The 12,291-nt window shown below is 34.5% G+C and overlaps 1 protein-coding gene across 4 annotated transcripts in view; it reads left to right on the forward strand.

The window, feature by feature from the left end:
- Positions 1–486: 486 nt before the first annotated feature.
- Positions 487–12,291, forward strand: part of LOC106690138 (N-acetylglucosamine-6-phosphate deacetylase) — an 83,754-nt gene continuing 71,949 nt past the window's right edge. The window contains exons 1-3 of one of the 4 annotated variants that reach the window (XM_014435464.3): positions 489–826; positions 884–1,018; positions 10,503–10,642. In XM_014435464.3, the coding sequence (XP_014290950.1) occupies positions 820–826; positions 884–1,018; positions 10,503–10,642 (282 nt within the window). In that variant the 5' untranslated portion in view covers positions 489–819. Of the gene's footprint in view, positions 1,019–10,502; positions 10,643–12,291 lie in introns of all 4 variants that reach the window. The other 3 variants (XM_014435462.3, XR_001344536.3, XM_014435463.3) reach the window with 3 other exon arrangements.

A 12,291-nucleotide genomic window follows, 5' to 3' on the forward strand; every position in this document is an offset into this window, starting at 1 on the left:
ACAAGTACCGAAATAAGGGACAAATTACATCTCGTAATGGAGGTCGTTGGATTACGGGCCAACAAGTAAAAATACTGGACTGACCCTTGAAATAAGGAAGAGGAGGCAACCCTGATTAAAACGTAAAATTGTTTATAACGCTCATCCCTTTGATGAAATACTCCAGTACTACTATAATTTACATTTTTTTTTAGTACCACATATATCTCTTTACCTTAGTCTCACTTTATAATTCAATTTTATCATAAACATACCACTTTAATTTTGGTACTTATCACCCGATTGATTCCCATGGACAGCCCTCTAAGCGTTTCAGAATTATGTCCTTATTCGGGTTAGCTAAAGTGACTTAAAATTATTTCCAGCTTTGCCTGAATTAATCGACATCAAAAGTTTAATTTTACTGGGCTCTAGAAACCTATAATTATGTAATTTGACTTTAAAACCACGTTATGGATTTGTCTTAAGAAATATGACCGATATGTTATATTTAAAGAAACAAAGAGCAATGTAGGAATCCGCTAGGCTTAATCGTTTCTGATGGGCTCTATTGTTATTTTCAAATTTCGAAAGTGTAATTGGTTTTGCTATCAAGTATTTTTATATATTGTAATTTCAGGCTATCTTATCAAAAGTTGTTTTTATTTGGTTATCAATGGTGTCCCAGTTTCATTTGTTTTTACTATATTTTTTCTCGTAATTAATTAAGATAAATAGCTGACATGTTATGTTTTTATCAGTAATTCTTTAAACCTTTAATGTAATAACTGCTAGTATAGTCATCAAGTTTAAGGAATATATATTTATTTTGACTGAAATATGGATGGTAAACTTATTAAATTTGTTAATTGTAAAATATTGAGAAATCATTCCCTTTTTGAAGATTGTTTTCTTGTTGGTGGAGGAAAAATTATTGACCCAGAGAAGATATTTTTTGAGGAAAAAAGGAAACCTGACATCATCATAGATCTTGAAGGATGTATAGTGTCACCAGGATTCATTGATATCCAAATTAATGGTATGATTATTATTTTTAAATTTTCTGAATGAATGTTGCTAATATTATTGTTATTTATTGATATCTTGTTTGATTTTATTTGGTAGGTATAAGTACCTTATTTTAATAGATCTTTTTATTTATGAAATTTAGTTACTTAAAATATGTTTTTTTCACATTTTTGTGCATACTTTCAATTTGTAATTACAGGTTATTTAAAATTATTGACCATTACTTTTATTTCTGATTCTAAGCTAATCACATTAAACTAATCATATGCACATCTAAGGTATTTGTTTTCTTGGTTGGAAGATTTTTTAATTATAGATTTCATGCAATAGTTATATATCAATTAAGAATGATCTTGTGGCCAACCTATGAAAATTACAATGTAAAAAAAAGTTTGTTAACTACCACCAGATCTTTTAATCTTGGATTAAAAAAAAATGGTTGCTTTAACCCATCTATGCTGCACTTATGGACAGCCATGTTTGGGACTATAACAAGTTGATTCACCGGAGGAGAACTGAGATTTTCACAAAAGTCTATCAGTACATGCTGCACTTATGCTTACCCACATTTGGGGCATTAGCACAACAACTGAAGTTGTCGCAAATGTTAGTAAGGTCTCGCGAGGTAGTAATTTGGTTGTAGCTTTCAATGAGAGGAAGAGAGAGCCGAAAACAGCTGTATCCTGTAAATGTTGGATTCATTAGTTATATATATATATATATCAGTTTTACTCCTTTTGCTAGTTTAATTTAAGTCACTTAGATTTATTGAACTCTTTTAACAAAAAGAGTATAACATATATATATATATCAAATTTAAGATAATGTTTGGTGTACATGATTTGTTTATGTTTCACTATTAATCAAAATTACAATGAACACCACTAATAAATAGAATTTGGTTTTCTAATTATTATTATTTAATAAGATATTTGATATATCTAGGTGTTGAATTTTGGCAAGTTCAATTTTGAACCCCCACTGCTGCGACATGCTATTTTTATGGAGATGAAATCACTTATCTGTTTCTTACCATTATCAAAACTGTTAAAGGATGAAATATTTTAAACTTAAGCTTATTTCATTGGTTTCCTTATTTGTTTGGTGTTTAACTAATAAATCTTGTCCAAACTGTGGCTTAACATAAAATCATCAGCTTGCAAACATTCACATAGTGAAAATACAATTAATAAAACAGTAAATTTAATTTTAACATTGAGTTTTATATATATAACTTAAGCATCGGCAAAAGCAAAATGTCAAAAAAGAGAAGAAGGAATAAGATTTGACATACTTGAACTGCTGTAAAATACTAGCTTTATTGGGTTCGGTACGTCTCTTTATCTACATTCGTCCAGCTGATCCCCTCAGTCAGTTGACATTGAAGTAACAGCTGACTCAGACCTTAACTCCTCCCCACCAGTTTACGACAATTCTCGTAAATTTATATTATACAATATAACATAGAAAATAAAAACAATTAAGAAAAACTATTTACAATAAAAATAAATTCCTATATCCATATAATTGTAAAAACTCACAAGCTTCCTGAAATAATTGCTATATACATAATTTAAACCTAAGAATAAAATTAAAGAACTCTAATTATATTATTTCAAAATTTTTCGAGACCAGGTAATATTTATCAATTAATTAATTTAATATCCAAAATAGTCTCAACACTATATAGTGTTGAGACTATTTTGGATATTAAATTAATTAATTGTTAAAGAACTCTTTATACAATACATAAATAAGCTAAATAGAACAAAAAATAAACTTTAAAACAAAAAAAAATTAATAGAATTACATTAATAACTAATTTTTCTGTAATACAATCTAGTAATGGCTGGCTATATGAGAACACTCCAGTTTTTACATTGTTATTGCCGGAAATTTTAACTCTTCAATATGGACAGTTCTCCTCTTTTTAGGTTCTTTAATACTTTCTACAGTAACAATATTGTGTTCCCTAATAATTATCACCCTGAATGAACCCTCATATCGCTGTATCTCCTTACCTCTGTTAGACCCCAATTTAATCTTCCATTTTCCTCTGCTATTCTTAACTCTAGCTCCCACCTTACTTAGTAGGCCATTTTCCACTATTACTTTCTATTCCCTAGGCATACTTCCTATCATATGTACCTGCAAATTCTCTCTACTAAATCCCCACCGGGTCAAACCTATCTCTACCTCCCCCTCTACCACACAAGGGCCACCCAGGGTGATTAATTTACAATGACATTCCTGAATCTGGTGTGTCCTTTCTCCAATACACAGTTTTTCTAGCGCTTCTCGGCACATGGTGGTGTTGGAACTGCCAGTGTCCACTAGTCACCTCACTCCTGCTATCTCTATTATAGGCAGACTGCCACTCTTTTTCCTCAAGTTATAATTCAGCAGTGTGTAGTCACCTCTCTGCCGACATCCCCTTCAGATGTCTCGCGTTTTCCTCTCTTCTGTTCCTCGCCTCCATCCACCTTCTGTTTCCACTCTATCAATCCACTCAACCTCTGGTTGCTTCTCTGTATCCATTGGGAACATTGATCTCCATTGGTTCACCCAGCCCACATCTCTTCTTCGGTACATGCATGGGCACTGTTTGGCTATGTGCTCCTCATTTCCACATTCAAAACACCTTGTGGTGGGTTGACAGTGGGCCACTACGTGTCCTACTTTCCCGCAACCATTGCATTTTCTGTCTTCACGGCACTTGCTGCTTTTTGTTTTATCTGTGTCCTTTTGGTGATCGCTACTCTTTCCTTCTCACTATAATGGTATTCATTTCTTCCTCATTGAACTAGATTAGTCCTTGGTCGATTATAAGCAACTCTCGTCCATCCGCTTTCTTCTATTTACATACGGGACTCTTCCTCTTTGGCGCTGGTGTCAATAAGTTCCTGCACACACTCTATGAAGGAGCACTCTCTTGGCATTCCCTCATTCTTCCCCAGCTTCTTTGATAACTGAATCTTTAGTATATTGGATAGGATTTGCATCTGACCCTGTACCTGAATTATCTCCATCATTTCGCTGAGTTTATTGCTGATTCTGTTGTAGCACGCCAGGAGTTCTGTTAGACTGTCTCGGTTTCTTCGTCTCCCTAATCATCATAAATATGTCCTCTTCTGGGGCCCAATGTCCTCCTCCAAATGCCTTCTTCAATCTCGCCTTGATAGTGCTCCAGGGTGTCTCTTCATCCGTTTGAATTTGATTGAGGATACTTCTTTTTACCCTACAGATGACCTCAGGTCCTGGGTAGTTGGAATTGTAGACTGCAGCTACAGGCTGGATGTCTGCTACTAGAGGTTGGTTGGCATCAGTTGGAAGTGGGTTGGTGAAATTCTGACCTTCTATGTTTACAACTGCTGCTCTCACTATTCCGTTATCTGCCATAAATCAGAGAGAACAAAGAAAAAAAGAATTTTCTTCAGACTAAAACTTGTTCTGGTATTCAAAGATCTCGGATTTCGGCACCACTTAAGTATCGGCAAAAGCAAAATGTCAAAAAAGAGAAGAAGGAATAAGATCTGACATGCTTGAACTGCTGTAAATAGAGATGTACCAAACCCTATAAAGCTCGTATTATTGGGTTCGGTACAACTCTATATATACTAACACCTAGAGAAGGGGTAGGAAGAAAATTTGGTTTTTGGAAGGATTCGTTGCTTAGGCAAGGGTGGGGAACGATATTTCCTGGATGGAGGAGGTCATCATCATCTTTAGTCTAGCTCAAGAGTAGACATTTTGAAAAGGAAGAAATCGAAGAGTCACCCAAGAAGAAAAAAGGACTCTTTGTATGTATCGCTAAACAACACACTTCGGTGGATGAGAAGTGAGAAAAAACCTGGTAGAGAACCAATGCTTTGTTTCGTTAGTGTTTGTTTACTGAAAGATTGCCAACAGTCAGTGATAGTTTGTTGAGAAAATCACCAAAAGAAAATTCTATGAAATTGGTTAGTTTTGTTTTACCTAAAATTAAGTACATGTGTATAAGAGATATTAATTTAATTAAATGTTATTAGTAGTAAAGTGTCTGTTCTTAAGGTAAAGTGCCTAGAAAACCACCCTGAGATTAAGAGTATAAAATGTTATAAAATTTAAATAAAATTCCACTATGGATGTAATGAAATCTGGCCAGGATGAATTGAAAAAAAATCTGACAGTCAAATTCAATAACATTGGAAAGGATTTAGGAAGCAAGTTGGAAATGTGAAAAAAAACCCAGTTTGGTCTGGACTCTGATGTTGAAAATCAGGAAAGGACCACTGAAAGACGATATGAAGGTGAGGACGGAGTGGAGCTTTATATTGGGAGACTCGGTGGTAAAGTTGACTTCCTGGTACAGGAGGTTAAGCCTGTTAAGACCAGTGGATGTATTGCAGATGTGCGATTGACCCTGGAGAGGGATGCTCGAAACATGGAAGGAGATGCTTCAGGAGCCCCAGCTAGAATCAAGCCTTCAACATACGATGGAGGGTCATCATGGGGAACTAATATGTGACAGGTCAAGGCAGTATCCTCGACTGGCAGCTAGAATGGCCAGGAAGAAACGACTACCTTAATCGTTTTATTTGTGAGGAGACTCTGGATATTATTTGGAGGGTGTATGTCAACTTCTGTGAGAAACGTCAAGACTTAAGCTGCAGGGTTAGTTTCGTTATCGCTGTTAATCATGGCTGCTCTGCTTTCTATTTGCACCAAAGAAGAGCAACATTTAATGATCTGTTTTTTGTGGTTGGAAGGCATATCAGGGGTCAAAATTCATCGAAGACTTTCGGTACAGTACGGGAACAGTGTTTTGCCACAACAGAGTGTTTATGAATGGATTGAAAAATTCAAAAATGGTCGCACAAGTGTTACGCATGATGAAGGAGCCGGACGACCGTTTACCATCACAAATGAAGAAAACATTGAGTGTTCACATGAAATGATGCTCTTAGACAAACGAGTAGCTATTGACGAAGTGGCACATCGTCTGCTAATTAGTTACGATTCTGGCTATGAAATCATCCGCAACAGACTTGGGTTTCATAAAGGTTGTGCAAGATGAGTCCAAAAACAACTCACACAGTTGCATAAACAAACACGCTTGGACACCTACCTAAAACTTTTGGATGGCTATGGTAACGAACGGGACAACTTCTTAGACAGGATTATTGCTGGTGACAGAACATAGATCCATCATTACGAGATGGAGAGTATGGAATGGAAACATCCAAATTCGCCTTGTATTAAGGGGCCGTCGATTTACCTTGGACAAAGCAATGATAGAAGCAGTGCATTCCAATAATATATAGAATACCCCCTCATCTCTAAAATTTTTGGAAATTTGAATTGATATTCACTAGTTCATAACACTTGTATGTTGTCACATAACATCTTTTGAGGTGATTGTTGATTTTCTAACCTTTTTCAGTTCCTTTCCTACTCACCTAACTCTGAAATTTAGGTGTAACCTAAATAGGTTACTTATCATACACTTTTTTCATCCAACACTTCTTTATAAATCGACAAAAACTGAAAATATTTTTTTTGTTTACATTTTCTGATAATAGACCTGCAAATGGTGAGAAAAATCGAAAAATCATTTCACAATTAAATTTCCATAAGGATCAGTTGTCATAATTCTGGCATTTCATGATTGACACTTCATCATCATGACAGCCATTTTAGTCTCTTCACTGGATGAGGAAACTTGAATTATGATGACAGATTCTTATAGTATATTGAGTTCTAAAACAACTTTGTTCTTTAGGTTTTCTGATTCCCAAACCCTAAAAAAATTGTTTTTCATCAAATTATGCCTTCAGTTTGCATTGGGTCAGCAGCTCAGGTTGGGAAGGACTTCTTTAAATCGACATAAACTTGGGATTTTATATATATCTCTGGTGATCTTAAAAACAAATTGTATTGAGCAGTTCATAAGACATTTATGTTAAGCTTCGAGTTTTCCTGAGAGTCCATTGTACACCAGACAGCCATAATGAAAGTAGTGAAAACAAGTAAGAAAACTAAGAGTTGATGGGTTTTATGTGGAAGGAGATATTGGAGGAAATTGAATTACTTGAGGATTGATATGGTTTGACAGGAAATTTGTAGTTTCCAGAAGAAGGTTTGTTCAAAAGTGACTCCTTGGTTTTTAACTGTTGTATGGAATGATATCTGGTTATTGTTCAGGACAAAGTTGAGAGGCCCTGGGATTGATTGAGATAGAAGGGGGATCCAATCATAATGAGTTTGCTCTTCTTAGCGTTTAGTGTAAGCTTGTTGTAATCATCATGACAGCCATTTAGTCTCCTGGGCTTGTCAAGCAAACTCAAATTATGATGACAGATTCTTACAGTAAATCCCTATAAAATTCCTAATCATAATTTAAGTTTTCTTGATTGGACGAGGAGACTAAATGGCTGTCATGATGATTACAACAAGCTTACACTAAACGCCATTTAGTCTCCTTGTCCAATCGAGACAACTTAAATTATGCTTAGGATTTTTATGGGGATTTACTGTAAGAATCTATCATCATTATTTGAGTTTGCTTGACCAGCCCAGGAGACTAAAATGGCTGTCTTGATGATGAAGCCTCAATTATGATGATGGATTGTTATACGTAAATGATCAAAAACTTCTATAACATATTTTTTTTTCATAGTTTTTGTCGATTTACCTATATAGGATATGGACCCATTGGTTCAAACTAGTTCCCAATATGAATTTGTCTTGAAATCTGAGTTTGTTTCTGAATTCGTAAACAAAAATGCGCATTTCATTGGAAATAATGGAGTTGTTGTGCTTGGGATAAGAAATGAAAAAAGTTAGAAAATTAACAGTATCCTCAAAAGATAGATTAAATGGTACTGTTATGACCCAGCAAAAATGAAATAAAAATTCCAATAAGTGTTGAGGTTAGAAAGAGTAAACATCTATACTGGGGCATCAGGTCTATATTTGGTTGGTGCTGCAGACCATGAAAATCTTTGGCCACTCAGTGTAGTCTTCTTACTGACATTTACTGATTCTAGTTGCACAGTAGTTCTACCTAAACAATGCCCTACTTCTTCAGAATAAAGCCTTTTAGTGTAATATTGTAATACCACCATTTTCATGATTTGATTTTTTTCTGTGCAATAATAATATTTTCATGATTTCTCTCTTTCAGTTTTTTGAAATAATTTTAACTGGAGGGATGTATCCTGGGTAATTTTCCAGAATATTGTTGGGATTAAGTTGGCATTCCTCCTCCTTTTCCTTTAAATATTTGCTAATGAATTTGAAAACAATTTTCTTTCTGGGCTACCTCTCATAATTTGCTCTGCACTAGATGATCATGAATACTTTTCGGCAAAATATTGTGGTATCTACCTTAACTTGCTATGAGATATTGTTGAGATGATTAATTATCACCTCTCTCGACTTATTATCACTGTTTCCAACAATTTAAATACAGTTTTCCTTGTATTTAAATGTTGTTACTTAATGAACATATTCAGGCTTTGAGATAGATAATTTTTGTTGCTTTTTATCAAAAAATTTAGAAGCGTCTTCTGCACATTTGGTTGTGTAAAATTGAAAGTTGGTATTTTAGATGTGCATGCTGTTTTACCTGAGCTTTAGCTGGAATAGTTACAGCAATATTAGTTTTTCTGTTATGGATTTTTCTACAATTTTCATGTACACACCTCCTAATGAATTATCTGTTTTTGGTTTATCCTGTTTGCTGTTTTATAAATATTTTGATTCCATGTTTATTGAGGATTACACTGTAATTCTGTCTTAAAATTTTGTCTCAAATGAAACCCTTTTGGCCCTTCTAAGTAAATTGGTAACTTTACTGTCTATCAAACTTAATTATCATGTATATATGATTATGAAAAATTAGAAATACACATATTTCCCAAAAATACAGAAAATACCTATAAACATGTAAATATTCTTACTGACCGTCTCCAAGACTAGAGTTCAATTAACAGATTAAAAACTAATGGGGGAAGGAAATCCTTAACACAATAAGAAAACAAATGAAAATAGATACAGTGAAAGGCCCTTCCATAGTTCAAAACAAATTATCCTAGAAGAACCCCTCAGTCTGAGAAAACCATAAGTCTATAATTGTGTACTAGTAAAAAACTGGGGTAGGTAACTACATTGACCTCTGCACTGAAGTAGCGAAACCGCTCAACTAATTTTCCAAAATAAGATTATCTATCATTGTCATCCCTTGCATTTTTTTTTTGTTGAATGGATTGTAGGGCTACTGTTAAAGCTTTAAGTTTACAAAATGAAAAATAAAATCCAAAAATTCAAAAAAATTAGCTAACCACACGTTTTGGGTGCACTCCTTGATAGAGATCTAATGTTTTGGTAATCATTGAAATTTAATGATCTAAATTTTATAAAAATGATTTAAAGTTATTTTTAAGTAAGCAAAAGAAGTTCAAAAAGTTCAAAGTCTTTTGAGATTATGATTCATCCATCTCTCGGAAAAAGCAATGGGATAAAGTCCGGGGGAATATGGAGAGGGAAAAAGCTAGGAGTGTAGTGCGGGAGAACATCCTCACATTCAGGATGGGAGCAATCTAAATCGGGACTATCCTATAAAGAAGGTTGGGGTCTAACAGGAGTAAGGAGATACAGCGATACGATGGTCCTTTCAGGATGAAAAGAATATAATGTTCTTACTATAGAGAGTATTAGAGAACCTAAGAAGTGCAGAATGGCTCATATTGAACAATTAAAAGTCTCATTACTCAGGGAACACCTGTTCAAGAATTCCCTGAAGTATCCTCATCTTAACTTATCTGCTTGTACTATTTTTGTATGCAGTGATTTTTATTTATCTACTATACTTAATTGTAAATAGTTTTTCTTTATTTTATTATTGTCTATTATATTGTGTAGTATAAGTTTACAAGAATTGTTCGTAAACTGGTGGGGTTGGGAGTTATGGCCTGAGTTGGCTGTTACTGCAATGTCAGCTAATCAAATGATATGTATGAACTTGGGAATCAATGTAACATTCTTTTACTGGAACTCATGTGAGTAACTTCTTTTTTTTTACAGGTTTTTAGTCACGCGTTCTAGCCCTCTCTTCCACTCTCAATCTCTTTAGGATGACTGTGGCGAACCTCTTCACTGCGTCCCAATGCTGGTTTAAGCTTAGCATGTGTCTTACTACGTTATCTGGTGTAATGCTTGCTCCACACATTCTCCCTAATTCGCTTTTTTTTTTTTCCGCAAAGCCAATGTAAGCAAAAAATACATGCTCCGCTGTTTCCTCCTATGTCTGGCATCCAGGGCATTCCACGCTGTTGTGTGTGTGTGTGTGTGTGTAACTTTACACTTTTTGAAAGTGTGTTGATTGATTTATTTTAATATTATCAATAAATGTTTTTTTGTACTATTTTTAAAATTAAAAACCTGTATACTGCTTACCCAGATGATTACATCTGTTTATATTATTAAATATAATTTTACTTTATTATTTTCAGGTGGATTTGGTGTTGATTTTACCCATGACTTATTTCAAAATCCAGAAGGATTAAACATTGTTGCTAAAGGAGTCCTAGCTTATGGCGTAACATCTTTTTGTCCTACTCTTGTTACATCTACCCCTCAAAATTACCGTAGAGTATGTTTTATGATGTTAAAACTATTGTTACAATTTTTTTTAGTGCCATTGAAAATTTACAGTTTTAGAATCAACCTCTATGTTCTTATTTATACCCCTACCATAACATTCCAAAATCCTTACAAACATCCATCCAAATTTTCCCAACACCTCTTATCCTTAAATTAATCATTTTTGATTTTTGAAACACTTTTATCCTAGCCACTGTCTGCAACCATGGCATAGAATTCTCTCTGAATCCATTTATATTCATCTAGAATCCAATTTTATCAATCATAAAACTGGCAAACAAAACTTATCCCTTAGTCTATTCTGAAATTTTATATTTACTAAAATAGTTGCTGATGATCCTCATATCCTTTCTTCCCCCATTAACTACTCCTTATATTTTTATAAATTATTCTATCTTTTTTTACTCCTTTTATTTTCATTCTGTGTATGATTTTTGTTATTCAAGTGCTAAATATTATTCGTCTTTTATATTGTACAAAGTACATTAATAATAGTGTATAACCACAGTGAGGAATTAGGGAAGGTCACCTTACCTGAGGAAATTGGGAGAAAACATGGCAGGACTGTGTCAACAAATTGTGTTTAGGATTGCTTTCTATTCTGAGTGGCCTAATTTTAGTTTAGGCCTTGTTACATACCTTTTCTCTAAAAACTCTGTGTTTTATTGCTGGTTTATATCTTATGAGGTTGTACATTTTTTCTTGAAGGTGTTTATCCCATTACCAGAGGAAGGATGATTATACTAAGCAAAAAAATAAAAACATATTTTGTAGTTTTCATTTTGAAATATATACAACTGATGATTGTCAACAAATGTAAAACATAAACCATTGGAACAATTTTGAGTGATTGATGTTGTGAAGTCGACTATGTAAAAATATTTTTAATTTTTTTTTTTTTATGAGAATTTGTATTTAAGGATCTTTGAAGACACTAACAACAAATCTGAATTGTGATTTTTGGCCTACTTTATGGAAAGCGAATTTAGGTATTTGTATACATTTAAACTCATTTAATACAAGTGTTACATCAGGACCTGCTCGTGCTATACTACAGGTGTCCCGAGTGTAATTTTATGATTAAAATGACTGTGTGGAAAAGGGGGGCTGAAAATGTGAGACACTTTATGCTCATGACAACATGCATATATTTCTTTGATTTATAATGTTAATTCCCTGGAGGGGCAATTAAATTAGTGTGTTAGTTTTAAATTATTTATATGTAATAAGATAGATCAGAAAAGTGGGGTGGTCTCATGGACTAATGAAATGTGCTTATCTGCTGACTGTTGGAAGTTTCGCTGTCGCGGTCACTTCCTCGTCCTATAGCCGCTTCCTTCGTCAAGGTGTACGGTGGGCGAAACGGTGAAGACCGTGTATCTTCGCCTGTGTCTGAAAAGACGTCCTCGTTCCTCCTCGGTGGCTGACCAGCGTGTCCTGGAGCCTGGCGTGATGGTAGGGGTAGGCCAGGTCCTAGCTTGCATGATGCTTAGGCTGGGGCGGCATTGCAGTCGCAGCGTCTTCCAGGTCTTCCGGTGTCCGCGGAAAGGGGGGGCATCAGGAAATGAGACCCCCGACCCCGACTTTATATAAATCCAAAAATTAACCGTGAAAATCGGATTACTTAAATCCGACATA

Source organism: Halyomorpha halys, unplaced genomic scaffold (genome assembly GCF_000696795.3).
Source record: "Halyomorpha halys isolate HHAL.00 unplaced genomic scaffold, Hhal_1.1 Scaffold1589.1, whole genome shotgun sequence".
In the NCBI taxonomy this organism is placed as follows: domain Eukaryota; kingdom Metazoa; phylum Arthropoda; class Insecta; order Hemiptera; family Pentatomidae; genus Halyomorpha; species Halyomorpha halys.